General features: G+C 37.7%; 1 protein-coding gene across 2 annotated transcripts in view; it reads right to left on the reverse strand.

The window, feature by feature from the left end:
• Il23r (interleukin 23 receptor) overlaps positions 1–15,127 on the reverse strand; it is a 76,255-nt gene that overhangs the window by 43,979 nt on the left and 17,149 nt on the right. For both annotated transcript variants that reach the window (XM_036182795.1, XM_036182796.1), the window contains exons 4-5: positions 13,309–13,469; positions 10,421–10,566 (exon numbers count right to left, since the gene is read on the reverse strand). In XM_036182795.1, coding sequence (XP_036038688.1) covers positions 10,421–10,566; positions 13,309–13,469 — 307 coding nt within the window. The remainder of the gene's footprint in view (positions 1–10,420; positions 10,567–13,308; positions 13,470–15,127) is intronic.

Here is a 15,127-nt window from a genome sequence, read left to right on the forward strand (position 1 = left end):
TCACATGACAGACAGATCTCTGTGTGTTCAAGGACACAGCCAGCATGGAGACACATGCCTTTAATCTCAATGCCAACTATAGAAGATCTGGAGGTCTGTATAGACAGACAGTGATGAAGAGGTCCTATGGTTGGTTTACAACCAATGAGAAGGCAGAACAGAAAGTCAATAAAAAGACAGATACACAGGAAGTAGGTCTTTTTCTGAGGGGAAGGACGGCAATGGCAGGAAGGGTAAGAAAGGGTTTTAATATCAGCTCTTAGCTATTGCTCTGACCTCTTGGGCTTTTAACTCTGCATTTGGCTCTGTGTTTCTTATTTAACAAGATGGTTACATCTACACAACTAAACAGAAATTTTAATTTTTTTGGCATCACTTCCTTTGATGATGCCTGTTCCATCATTGACTTTATTTACCCTCAACCTCCTTCTCAACAAATGCAGTTCAAATGATTCTGAAATTCATCTTGGAATTTTTGGTCCTTCCTTTCCCTCCTCTTCCCTAAGAGACATTGGATTATTAAACCAATCTATATATTTTTAAAATGTCTTGACTTATGCTTCTTTCCACAGAAAATGAGATGGATTAATTCCAGGCTGATATGGATCAGGTTTGATGGGGGAAGACACCCTGAAAATCCTGGTTACAAAAATAAAGAAATAAACCTAAAAAACCTACAAAACATGTGCTGTATTTTACCTGCTCAAACACAAAACAAAAAATATTTTTAACTGACTTATACACACCACATATTCTATACTTGTAATATATGTTACCTTTAAAAGTTTATGTGTTTTCAGAGCAAGGGGACCAGTCACCAATAAAGACAAATGGCCCAGGTGATCCAGCCTCTTAAAATGCCTCTGTTGTAGTTTTCTCAGAGTTCAACATCCAGAATAGCTTTAAGGCGGCTGAATGAGGTGGTCCAACCTCAAGAACTACTCCAGTCAAGACTTAACCATTATCCTAGATTTTCTCAGGGTCCCCTAAAGATGCCAGTGCCCCTAGACAACAGGAAGCAGTCTAGAGAAAAGACACCCACATCCCCAAAATTGGTTATTGATGTTTGTCATCACTTAAAGAGGATTGGTTACAAATTGTTATTAGTTACAGTCAGGAAAAATGCTAAATAAAGGAGTTAAATTCAAAGATCTCTTTCTAAAGAAAACGGGGAGGATATAGGAATTATAGGAAAAAAGATAGATTATCAAATTTAATCCAAAACAACTATCAATCTCAAAATATTTTTACATTGGTATGGATTTTAGTTTATTGATACAAATCTGAAATTATTCTCGTTACACTGTATGTATGTTTCCACTCTTGTTTGGGGCATTGTGTTCATGTAGCTAATTTAAAAATGTCATGTATAATTAAGAAATACAGGTTGATAATAATCTATAATAATCAAGCTTGTAGTCATATTAGATATGTTTTCAAGGTTAAATATATATATTTAGGTAGATAGATGGTCTTCATATACTTCAAAGACTTATAGACTATGGCATTTAAGGTGTTTAATAACCTAAGGCTTTTCATGACAGTGAGACAGGTCTGTTCCTGACAGCACCAAATTATTTCAAAAAAGATGATGGGCATCAAAGAAACTCTGTATTGAGTTTGCTTTCTTCATGACAAAAGCTAGCCATCTGGGCAAAGAAATTGCCCTTGCCTCAATAGCTGACAGTATACTGTCCAAACTGGAACAGCAGGACACAAAAAACGTGACTACCAAACTTGCCAAGACAGGGTAGACAGCCCTGCAAAATTTCTTGCTTCTCAAAAATGTCTGTCAGATATACTAGGCCTATAGGCCAAAGTTGGATACCCCAACATTACAGAACAACTCTGGGTAACTGTCTAGACAACCAGATGTCCCTGTCATTAGGTAACATTACACCCTTCTGGGGTCTTTGATGGACTTAAAGACTAAACAATTAGACTTAAAGTTTTTCTTAGTTATGATAAAGGTAAATTAAGGATAAAATTTTAGACTCACAAAGATAAGATAAATAATAGAATATTTTCTCTAAATTTGCCAAATACAAATTGACTGGATAGTGTAACAGTAATTCTTATTCAGTAACTGTTTTTTTTTTATATATACTTTTACTATGTTAAAGTTAAAACCTTCCTTTTTAATTAGAGGAAAAGGGGGAAATGCTGTGGACTAATCCTCTTGTTCACTGTGAAGCTGTATTGCTCTCACTGTTAATAAAGAGCTAACTGGCCTATAGTTTGGCAGGAAGAGATTGGGAAGGAGAGGCTAGAAGGATGCTGGGAAAAAGAAGAATGGAGTCAGGAGGGTTGAGAGGAGACAGAGGAAGCAGGAGATGAACATATTGTACTGAGATAAGGTACCAAGCCATGTGGTAGAACATAGATTAAAACTATGGGTTAATTTAAGATGTAAGAGCTAGTTAGTAACAAGCCTAAGCTATTGGCCAAGAATTTATAATTAATAATATTATATTATTATAATTAACAAGAGACATAATTAATGTCTCTGTATGGTTATTTGGGAGCAGCTGGCAGGATAGAGCTGACTGGCTGTCCATATGAAAAATTCTGCTTACAGGATACAAATAGAAAAGTAGAAGTCAAAGTATTTTTACTCTCAGATGATATGACTTTACATATAAAAGACCCTAAAAACTCCAATAAGAAACTTCTATAGTTGATAAACATATTCACTAAAGTAACAGAACACAAAATTAACTCACAAAAATCAGTAGCCTTTCCATATATAAATGACAAACATACTGAGAAAAAGCCAGGGAGACAGTGCCTTACACAGTAGCCTCAAAAAATATACCTTGCGGCAACTTTAATCAATCAAATGAAAGACTTGTGCAATAAAAACTTTATTACATTGAAGAAATTGAAGAAGATACCAGAAGATGGGAAGATGTCCCATGCTTATGGATTGTTAGGATTAATATTGTGAAAATGGCAGTATCACCAAAAGCAATCAACAGACTCAACACAATCCCCATCAAACTTCCAACACAATTCTTCACAACTTTGGAAAAAAACAAAAACAAAAACAACTTTTAGCTTCATATGGAAATAAAAACTCAGGATAGCTAAAACAATCATGAATAATCAAAGAACTTCTATAGGTATCAGCATCCCAGACCTCTAACTGTACTACAGAGCTAGAGTAATAAAAACAGCATGGTGTTCACACACACACACACACACACACACACACACACACACACACACGGACCTATTGATCAATGGAGTTGAACTGATGTAAATCCATACACCTATGGACACCTGATTTTTTTTTGATAAAGAAGCCAGAAATATATACTATATAAAATATATACATATAAAAAGACAACATCTTTAATAAATGATGCTGGTCAATTGGATGTCTACATATATAAGAGTCTAAATAAATCCACATTTATCACCCTATACAAGACTCCACTCCAAATGGATCAAAGCCCTCAACATAAAGATCAACCTAAGAACCTGACAGAAGAGAAAGTGGGGATAGGCTTTAACCAATTGGCTTAGAGTTCCAGAGGGATAAGGGTCCATGATGTCAGAGCAGAGGCATGGCCACTGCCCCAGGATGCTGAGAGCTCAATCTTGAATCACAATCAGGAAACAAAGAATGTGAACTGGGAGCGGCAGGTAGAGTTGAAACCTCAAAGCTCCCTCCCAGTGACAGATTTCCTCTAGCAAGGCCACACTTCCTAAACCTACCCAAACGTCACCACCATCAGAGGACCACCTGTTCAGATGCTATGGGGAACATTTCTCATTCAAATGACCGCACACTCCAAATGTGTCCTTTTATCCTGGTGGCTGTGGCTTGCAAAAACTGTTAACAAGGTTTTTAGGGTCATAGCCTAAATAAGGCTGGCAGCCCTAAGAGCTAGGCAAGGTCACTTATCTACAATGGGTCAATTAAAAAGACAGAGACATGATGAAAAGCAGGATGAGGTGATTTATTCAATATGGCCACATTGAGAGGAGAACAGGGAGGTCCAGTACATCTTAAGGGGTCTGACATGAAGTTTAGGTTCAAATAAAGGGTGAAAGGTGCACATTACTAAGTAGTTCTGATTAAAGTGTGGTCCATTCATCACCACTGTCATAGCTCTATTTGTCCTTCAAAGAGTCTGACAACTTGTTAAAGCTGTGTGAATTCTCTTTGGGAGACAGATTTCCCCCTTTTGGCTGAGATTAGGATCCTAGGATCCTAGCAAAAGATTCCTGGGGGGAATTCCAACAGCTTAGGGACCAATGTTTCAATATTCTGACAACCAAAAAGAGGGGCCATTCCCTGCCAGGGAATGTAGTTTACATTTACACTTGGTAAACTAAGGCCAATGAAGTGAGTGTACATGAATTTGTAAACTTGTATATTCATTGTTATTCAATAATTTTGATGTGGAATGATACAAATGGGTCTATGCCATTGACTTAGTTCACTTAGACACAACCTTTATGGAGATCTGGTCTTATTTTGTAATTAGGACTACACTGTGGCTGGCTTATTTTCCTGTTGCAATTTCTGAGACTTTCTTAAATCTTCCTATTATATCCCAACCCAATTTTGGAACCCAAGAAGAGATTGTGAGTTGAAGTTCTTTGAGAAAGCTAAATTTCTATTAAAGGTCTTGCAGATTGCTAGATCTTGGCTGATCAGAACATCCTGATTGTGGAGAGATGCAATGTTGTAGTTTATACCCCATGTTTTCTTGGGCTTTCTTACCCCCTTTAACAGTCTTTAACAGTCTTAAGTTTTGCATCTGGCCTAACATCTTCTTAGGTAAATGTCTCACGAAGCTCAGCGGACCAAGGCATCCACTAACTTCACAATTAGCAACAGGGTTGCTGTAGGCTGTACAATTTGAAAGCAGAACGGAGTTTTGACCCTGTGATCTGAGCCACAAGACTTTCCTTAGCTGCTTGTCACTGCCCTCCAGCTAATCTAATGAACACAGTGTCACCACAGAACCGAGAGGTGAAAGGTGTAGCCCTTTTCAGCTTTCCATTCTTTTTTACAAATGACCCAGATGAAAATATAAAACAAACGTCATCCTGTCTATCTTTGACTTGACTGGAAAATTATAGAAAGAAATGACAATCCACCCTTTTTCTGTGCTAGTGGCTGTATTTTAGAAGCACAGTAGAATGGATGGAATGTGAGCTTTGGATTCGAACCTGTTGTTTTCATTTTCTGCCTGTTCACTGGATACCTGGAGCAATACAGAGTTTGTGAGAAACACTTAGGCACTAACTGTATACTTAGGAACACTTGCCTTGACTCATTCAGGCTAACTTCAATTACATGTTGAATGGAGTTAATGTGACCTGTCCCAAAAAATTGTTGGGAGTTTGTTGTGAGGATTACAGGAGATAATGAATATGACGGGGAAAGGAGAGATGGATAGAGGCACCTTTACATTTGTTGTATAGCAGTTTGCTCTGAAAAATTCCCTCCATGGGGGAGGGGAGGCTTATGAAGTTTAGGAGGTAAACAAAAAGTCACTCCACTGATCAAGAGAACAGAAACTTGGAAGATTCCCCAGAGCTCCTTCCCCAGCATAAAAGTGAGCAAACAGCTGTTGGGGTAGGGACGGGTGACTGCTGGGTGCTTCCCAGAGAAGAGACTGAGCTACCCGAACACTGTGCAGACAGGTCTAGGGTGAATGCTTTCAACAGTCATCACCAGTGTTGGGGCTTTGGGTGATTCAGCTTTTTGAGTAATCCCTGCTCCTGTGGGAAACTTCTCACCTATGTTCCTGTTAGGAATCCCCGCCCCCCCAATTCATTGTTTCACTAAGTTGAACATTGGTGTAATCTTTCATTTGTTCTGTCATGGGTTCCCTTTCTGTTGTGTCTAGACTTCTTTCTCATCTATCTATCTATCTATCTATCTATCTATCTATCTATCTATCTATCTATCTATCTATCTATATCATGTATCTCTAATCTATCTATATCTCTAATCTATTTATCTATCATCTATCTAGGATTTATCACTCCCCTATTTGTGTGTATGTATTGCATCTCTCCAGGAAAATGTCATCACATAACAGTCTCTATTTGTACTTCATAATTTGAAAGCTGTATGAAGGAACACATTGTAAAAAGCCCAGCACCACTTTTAGGAGTTTGTTTTGAGTTAAACTTGTAACCTAGATGCAATCCATATGGTGACTTGGGAGGAATGTAAGACTCAATGATGTTCAGTGTGTGTGAACACCCCTCCCCTTAACAGAGGCCATAATGAGGTAAGTGCAGGAAGCAAGCAGAGACAAAGGGGACCACAGAGGGACGAAATGAAACCTTTGAATGACTTATTGCCTTCTCTGACTTGCTATAAAAATATGCTTACTTTGGCATCCTGAGGACGTGCAAATTAAAATTCCTGACACAGAGGTAGGCATGGAATGTCTGTGCTAGAGGGCTAGAATTAGCCCAAGATGTGGTGATTAGACTCAGGACCTGCAACATTCCATTGTCTCCACAGTGCTGAAGTTCTAATCAGTCATTTAGTCTCTGCAAACACAGATTCTTTTCACCAATTCTGTCTGTACCTTAAATATGCTGTATATGTATGGGAGACATACATATAAATACAAACATTTAAAGAATTTTAAGGGTATTTTTGATCATTACTGTGTCTTTACAAACAAAGTTTTCAAGATCCTTATTTTAGTCAGGTATGTAAGAGAAAAACTCTAAATACATATTTTAAACTCTCATCAAAAAAACTATGTTGAGACTTATATAGACATCTTAGAATTTGCAGATCATCTTAATGTTTCATAATGATACATTTTAAAATATTATTCATCTTTGAATTTTATTTAAAATAGCAATAATAATAGTCATAAATGCCAAACTTTATTTTGCTTTGGGTGCCTCATAAACACTAATAAGAAGTAAAAGTTTTTCTAGCAAAAAAGTATTTCAAGGAATGTGTTATAACAACTTATTTATTTATATTTGGTAAGACAACAAAAACTAATGTTCTTTACCTGTCTTTATAATTGTTCGATATCTAAAGGTTCCATATGCTTTCTATGTTTTAGATACAACCTCCTGAGCTTTCATTTAAAACTATCACATTAAAATTGTCTTCTAATTTTTTAAATAATGTTAAGATTAAAGTATGTTGTAAAAGGTTGTTTAAAAATAAACATCTCATATTTAAGTTAAAAATTAACATAAAGGTTATAAATTATTTAAGGTTCTTTCCATACCCTGAGATAAATTTAATGCTTGATTCTCTACAACAATGTTTTCTTAAGTACTGGTTTGCTTTTAGTATCTTTTTACTAAATGAGCATTTAAAATCCATAATTAAATTTTAGGGTTTTTTTTCATGTTTTCCCATTAAACAAAACTTTTGCTTTTTGGATAATCAGTCATTGTTTTCATCATAAAGACATTCTCTTCAGAGGGTGATGCCTACTTAGAATATTTATACTGTGTTAAATCTGTTTGTAAGGTTTGGTCTAGTAGAGAAACATAACACATAGCATGGTAAAATACTCAACTATGACAACTAACATTCAAATTAGTTACAGAGGATGAAAGACTAGATTATTTCGCCAGCTTAAAAAAATAGACATCTCGCTGAAGACTCCATTCTACTTAAAAAAATCAGGACTGTATCCAGGGACTTCTCACTCATTTCTAGGAGGCTGTGAACTTTCCCACATCATCTGATAGCACATTCCTGTGGATTTTGAAAATGCTGGGCACTAATCTTAAATGCCACTGTACTCCAAGTGGAGTACATTTCTCTCACCTTTATGTTTCTTAAATTTAAATAGATCTTAAAATTTTGTTTATGTCATCTAACATTCTACCTGATATATTTCTAAGTGATAAAATAATACTAATCTTGGTTTTAATGAAAATATAAGGTCTAAATAAAAATATTACCACCTTATATTTGGTCATGTCTTTTTGTTATAACTGTTTCCTTACCCTAAATCCTTGCCTTATTCAAAATTAATATATAAAAGATTCAAGTGTTTTCATTGTGTATAATTTCAATAAAACAAAAGAAATCTTGCTTTTAAATTAAAATTTAACTCCACTTACTTTCACTAGAGATACCCAAATATTTGAGTTAACTCTTCTTATCCAAGTTATGCAAAACACATCAATTTCTAATAACAGCATTCAACCTTAAATACTGATGTTTCTTGATTTAATTAGTATCTAAAATGTCCTATGGGACAATTAGCCAGAATTAAAAAGTTAATTAAACAATATTTGTATTTTACAGATAAAAAAGGGACAATACTATAGTGACGCCTTTGAAAGTCCCAATTCTAACCATTTAAGTACAAGTAAGATAGTTCATAGAGTATAAATAACCATAAATACAGGGGGATTATGTAGTCAACCTTGTGAACAATATGTACATTTTGGTTACTTTTGAAATACTGTCTCCTCTGTAATCTTTACTCCATTAGGCCAGACTGTGTCCCTGATTACTTAACTCTAGGTGCAGTGTCTTATGTCTCATGCAAGGGTTACATCAGACCCTGGGGGGGATAAAAAAAATATAAGTCAAATCTGGATCATGAGCTAATGGTTTTGATATGATCCAGGATGTTTTTTCTTAATGTCCTTTTCCAGCTGTTCCTCTCTCCTGACTGTCCTGCCCACTACTCAGCCTCATCTAGATCAGATCCTAGGAATGAGTCTTCCTAGCTATGAGGGACCTTATAATAGTTAGTAAATAATGTGTGCCCCCACATGCCCAAAAAGCGGTGCTTGTCCAGAAGAAAACGGTGAATGAAGACTCCTGTAAAGAAGCCGAGCCTGCAGAGACTGACTGGCTAGGTAGAGTTCCAGGGCTGTGGAGCGGTTGGAATGTGGCAGGTCCAGAAGCTAATTACCTCATCTTGGGCTTGTTCTAGTTGGAACAGCCATTCCTTGCCCATTTCTGTGCCAGAACTAACATCTTGTGAATAACAGATGAACAAACAGAAAACATGAACAACAACAACAATAACAAAAACCCTTTTGTAATCTGTTAATTAAGCAGACTACTAGCTTCCACTCAACTGTGAACTCAGAAAGCATCTCAGGTCCATAGAAAAGCACACCTCAGTGAAGGGGAGGACACGCCTTAGTGAAGGAGAGGGCACACATCAGTGAAGAGGGGGCCTCTCCTGGGAGCAGAAGTAATTTCCTGAGAAGCACACTTTAAGGAATAAGTACATTGTCAGAGCCAAGACGGTAATTAATGAGATCACAGCGAGACACTGTGTAAGTATGTATGTCTCTTTCCTTCTTTTTAAACCAAACCTTATTGTCAGTACTGTGAAGATGGACTTGGGCATCATTGAATCCTTTAGTTTTAGTTTTTTCTTATTGTGGCCACATCCAACGAGTCTCTGCTCTTCTTTTCACATTCCACTTTCACAAGTGACCAAGCTTAGACTGCTGAGGCTGCCAGGGCCTGGGCGTGTACCCTAAAAGCTTTGGCAGCAAACCAACCGTGTTCCTCCTAAAATACTTGGTAATTTAATCTTGCTGTTTAAATTCTGCTAGTTTGTCCAGAAATTCACTTTTACTTTAATCTTATCTAAGACTAAAGCTTATACTAGTGATAAATCTTAGATTGTACAATTTTTAAAGACTTTTTTCCCCACATAGGAGGTTTATTGAAGGGAGGGGAAAGAAGGGGGCAGAAAAAGGGGCAGAGACTGGTTCCTGGGGATGTGAGAGAGAGAGAGAGAGAGAGAGAGAGAGAGAGAGAGAGAGAGAGAGAGAGAGAGAGAGAGAGAGAGAGAGAGAGAGAGAGATGGATGCACACTATCTTTGGCAAGAGGGAGAGAGCTAAAGCTTTGGTTTTTACTCATGTGTATGTGTTGTATTCATGCACATGTATGAAGGTGCCCTTAAGGTCTACAGAAGGCTGTAAGATACCCATTTTGGGGTATCTTGTTAGGAGTCAAATTATGGTCTTCTGCAACAACAGCATTGCCTTTCACCACTGAGCCACTCCTTCAGCTCCTGAATTACACATTTGCAGGTGAAAAACAGACATCTTACTCTAACATCTCCATTCTGAATCTCTCCTACCCACCATACTGTCAAATTTCAGCACAGAATGCTTTGGTTTGATACCCATGGATGTGGATGTAAATTTCATCCTAAGAGACAATCCTAAGGAACTAAAAATAATCTTATTTAGTTGAAAATTCAGCCTATTTAGCAACTTACAGAAGGCAGACAATCATTTCAGGAAACAACCCCATTCAGAAGCACACAGTAATCACAGAAATCAGAGTAGTTCAAATGTCCTATCAGCCAAAAGTGTGAGAATTGGATCCTGTCAGGGTCCAGTCTGAATACTGCTAATTGGCTTTTCTCTAAGTCATTTCCTCACATGCTAAGGAACAATGAAAACTTAGCTTACACTCCACGTCTGATTTGTTGCTGCTCTGTATCTCATTTCACAGAATATGTTCTCAATCGTGGTTTTTCTATTCCAGTAAATTATGGTCATGGGCACAGTAGCATTTACAGTCTCAGCTCTGGAAATGATGGGTGCAGAAGGTATTACTAGAAAAAGAAACAAAATATTTGTGGTTAAAAAAGTCCCCCAGGAAGAAATTGATAGCTTTTCATCAATATATAGACATGCCAAAATTCAAAATACAAAATTCCATAAATTCATAATTTAAGTAACAGCTGATGAACCTTGTCTTATTTTCTGATTTATTATGTAAGAGAGAAGTACTTCCCATAAGTCTAATGAAACTTCAGCTGCTGGCCTCATTATCTGGAATATAAAAAAGAGATAAAGGCGGTATCTCTTCTTCCATGGCTTGGATTTTAAACATTCCCAATGGCCCATGTGTTAAAGGCTTGGTACCCATCTAGACACCACTGGGAGATGACAGTAACTTTAAGATGTATAATCTAGTAGGAGGTCTTAGATAGTAAGAGATATGTGATTTTAAGAGGTATATTTGGGACTCTGGCCCTTCCTCTCTCTCTCTTTGTTTCCTAGCAATGATAAAGTAAGCAGCCTCTTCAATCATAGGCTCTACTCTGACGTCCTTCTCTACCACGGGCCCAAAGCAATGGGATCAAACAGTCGTGGACTGACACTGGTAAAAAGTCAAGCATATCACATCCTTCCTTCTTAGGAGTGGATTATCTTGGGTACTTCGTCACAGTAACAGTAAGCTGACACAGCATCCATATTTATTTCAGATGGTCTTCCTTGATAAGCTGTTAAACATACTTTTCACGTAACACTCTTCTTCTGGGGGGAAGAAGGGAATTTGTGAATATTTACATCTGCTGCTACTTGTGTTCTTCTTCTTCCACTGCAATAAACAAGTTCCCTAAGAGGAAGACATTGTTGTGTGCCCTTAAAGGGGACTGACACTCTGATGGGTCACCTTACAGTTATTCTAGAAGAAGTTGTGTAGCAGCTAGAATATTCATATTTCTAAACTATATAAACATCTGTAAATTTTTTCCATTTGTAAGTTTTAAAAAAAGATTTATTTATTTACTGTGTATACAGAGTTCTGCCTGCATGTATGCCTGCAGGCCAGAGGAGGGCACCAGATCTCATTATAGATGGTTGGAAGCCACCCTGTGGTTGCTGGGAATCGAACTCAGGACCTTTGGAAGAGCAGCCAATTCTCTTAACCTCTGAGTCATCTCTCCAGCCCCTGTAAATTTCTTTATATGAACAGAATATGTTATTGATACTTTTCATTTATTCTATATGTATATTATAAAGGTGAAAACTTTTGTCTTCATTAGATAAATTATATCAACTCAGAAGCCTGCATTTAGGCTTCAGGAACTGTTGTTACAACTTAATATCCTCTATGAATTAATTCATTTTCATTCATTTTTAACTTCATAAAATGCATTCTGGGAAGCTCTTGTTTAATTAACAATTACCTAAAATTATGTGTACACAGGTAGTTAATTTATAGAGAATTATAAAACTCAAATATGCTTTACACAGGACTAACTAGCATAAACACCACAGTGAAATTAGTTTCTTTCCAGAGCTCACTGTAGCTGATTTATGTCACCTGAATAACACAGTTGTTTTCCTTTTACTAGGACAAGTTTTGTTTCAATAGCAATCAGTTTCTGAATTTTTCTAGAGTTAAGAAAGTAGACTTACAGGGCTCTGGGACCACTTGAAACTTTTTAAAGTATTATCAAAGCCCTAAGTTATATTCCTCCTCCTGTCTTCCACTTGAGTTTGGTGCAGGCATTGAGAATCGCACCATTAAGCATTCTGAACCCTGTAAAAATTATCAAAATCAAAATATAACTGTGTTAAGTCTTCTTAACAAAAATTAAGTATGTAAAGTTAGAGGTGGGGATAGAAAGGGAAAGGAATTCACTCATGTGTATGAGTACAGAAAACGCCTGTGCAACGTCAGTCCATCACCTGTCTGGCCTTGTTTGGGTCAACACCACCTTTGTTACTAATCCCTGTAGGCAAGGGTAATCAATGCGAAACAATTTATATAGTCATCCTTATTTTACCTTTGAAACTTCTTGCACCATCCTCTTTCAATTCATATATAGTTGACAATGGCATACATGTTCACATTGTACTGCTAAGTCTGAATAAACTAATTTACCCTTGAAGAGTACCTGAGCTAATTACCATGACATTAGACTTTATGATGGTGGAAATCGAGAACAGTATAAATCTCCAACAAGGGAATAAACAATCACATGCTCAGATAATAATGAAAACAACACTGTAGGTTAAGTTAATAGAAATGCTTATTAAATATTGTAACCTTGAAAAGGCAGGGTCTAAATATTTCAAGTTAAAACATGCTAACACCAGTTTGGTTAGTGAAGTTAGAGATGTCAATACAATTTCCAGCAATCTCTATGTACTTGAAAAGGGCCCTCCCTGACACACAGTACACAGAGCGTAGTATTCTAGTATGCCATGCCTTTTACACCGTTAAGGTTCATCACATCTGAGCACAATCCTTGTGTCGCCGCATCTGCCCTTGAAGGGTGGCAAGTTCTTTTGAGGTAGATTTCATGTCTCTCTTAGTCTCTCCGGCTTTTGGAATACAAATTCTCAAAACATATTTCTAAAACCACGGCCAGCTAGAAGTGAGACTAGAAGGATGCCCAGTTGCAGAATTGCCCCAGGTGGAAAAACACCAGAAAAATGTGATGGCTTGTAGTCTGCAGGGACTTTAGGTGTGCTTTGCTCAGATTTAGAGCACTTGACGCCATCAATGCAAATTAGTCATCTGTAACAAAAGACACGCAGCATCTCTCACTCCTTACCTATGTCATCCAGATGGACTTGTAGTGGTGGTGAGTCCTCCATGCCCAGGGCGTTGACAGCTTGGACCCATACCAAATACTTCCTTCCACCTTGCAATGAGTCAGTGGAGATGTTGACATGGCTTGAGGCAAGATACTGTTGCTGTTCTTCTGTCTCTAAACTATAAGAAAACCCATGTTATATTTATGTAGTCTACTTGCTCCAGAAACATCGAATGCTATCTTTTCACCTGGTTTCAGAACTGAACTTGTTACTACATCATGAATCAAACTTCATTTTATCTTCTGGATTTTTAAAAACAAATTCAAGGGTGGCACAGGCCATGGTTTAACTTTGGTGGGTTCCAAATACTTTTCCCATTTTAGACCTCCTCCCCTAAAAAAATAAAAGTGGTTATATAGTCATGTGCAAACTATACATATAAACAAAATGCACACATATATTCATATGTTCATACATGTTGGTTTATTTGTAAGCTTATATATATATATATATATATATATATTATTTATTAAAATTTTAAGTTCTATTTCTTTTCTCATTTAAAAAAATTAAGTATTTTCATGAACTCCTCTGTGTATTGTGGACACCAGGCACTGGGCTCACAGTGCCCATTAATTGACTTGGCATTATCCACAGCCTGACATGAATGAGCCACCACCGTGAAGGGGCAATGCAGAGGTTCAGTGCATTGGGCTTTTCAGTTGGACGTTTATTTCTGCCACAAGACTGGGTAAGGGGAGAGAGTGAGAGGGGGGTCAGGATGGGGTGAGAATGAGTGAGAGGAGGGTCAGGATGGGGTGAGAGGCTGAAGCAGGTTGCGGAAGGGCAGCTTTGCAGGTAGAAAAAACCTAGCATATTGTAAAACAACCAAGTGCATGGAAGGGAGCATGGAAGGGCAGGAAGTAGCTCGGAGTGGAGCAGGCCGTGCTCCAAAGACCCTCTAATGAGGAGCCGGTAGGTTGGGATTTACCATGTGAGGGGAAGAGAGCATGTAGGATCGGTTGGGCAGTTTCAGAGGCATTGTTATGAAGGTTAGACTACTGGGAAATGAAAGTGGTACAGGAGAAAGAACAATAGTCCAGGATCATCCAGAATTAAACTGTTGTAAGTCTTAAGTGAGGGTCAATGAGGATGGCCATGAAATATTTTGAAAATAGAGCCATCTGAGCATGATTGGGAGGCATGCGAATCTCATGTTCAAGGTCATTCCTGGATATACAGAGAGCTTTAGGCTAGTATGGGCTACAAGGAGACTCTATCTTCAAAAATAACATAAGAAAGTAGATTGTACCAGGTAGTTGATTAAATGAGGAGAAGGAGTCATTTGCTGTGCAAGATAATGAAGAAGATAATGGTAGGAGTTAGGGACTAGGCAGTATAGAGAACCATTAAACGCCACTTGAATCACATCAGTGTTTTTGCATTGTGTGGCTGAGGATTTCTAGTCAGCCAGTTAATCCTGATAAATTCCACTTGCTTTGTGCTAAACTGTCAAATTTTATTAGCTAATATTGCCTTTGGACAGCAAACAGAAGAAGCAGACCAGAGTGGGAGTCTTCCAGCTCTCAACAGATGGAGACATGTTTGAGCTTGTGTGTGTGTGTGTGTGTGTGTGTGTGTGTGTGTGTGTGTGTGTGTGTGAGAGAGAGAGAGAGAGAGAGAGAGAGAGAGAGAGAGAGAGAGAGAGAGAGAGAGAGAGAGAACAACCCATGGGACCCAGGTCTTCTTTTATGTTGTGGGTCAGTGTCAAACTCAGGTCATCAGGCTTGGTAGAGAGCATCTTTCCCTGCTGAGCCATCTCATGGTCCTCTATTT

Source organism: Onychomys torridus, chromosome 3 (assembly GCF_903995425.1).
Source record: "Onychomys torridus chromosome 3, mOncTor1.1, whole genome shotgun sequence".
NCBI lineage: Eukaryota > Metazoa > Chordata > Mammalia > Rodentia > Cricetidae > Onychomys > Onychomys torridus.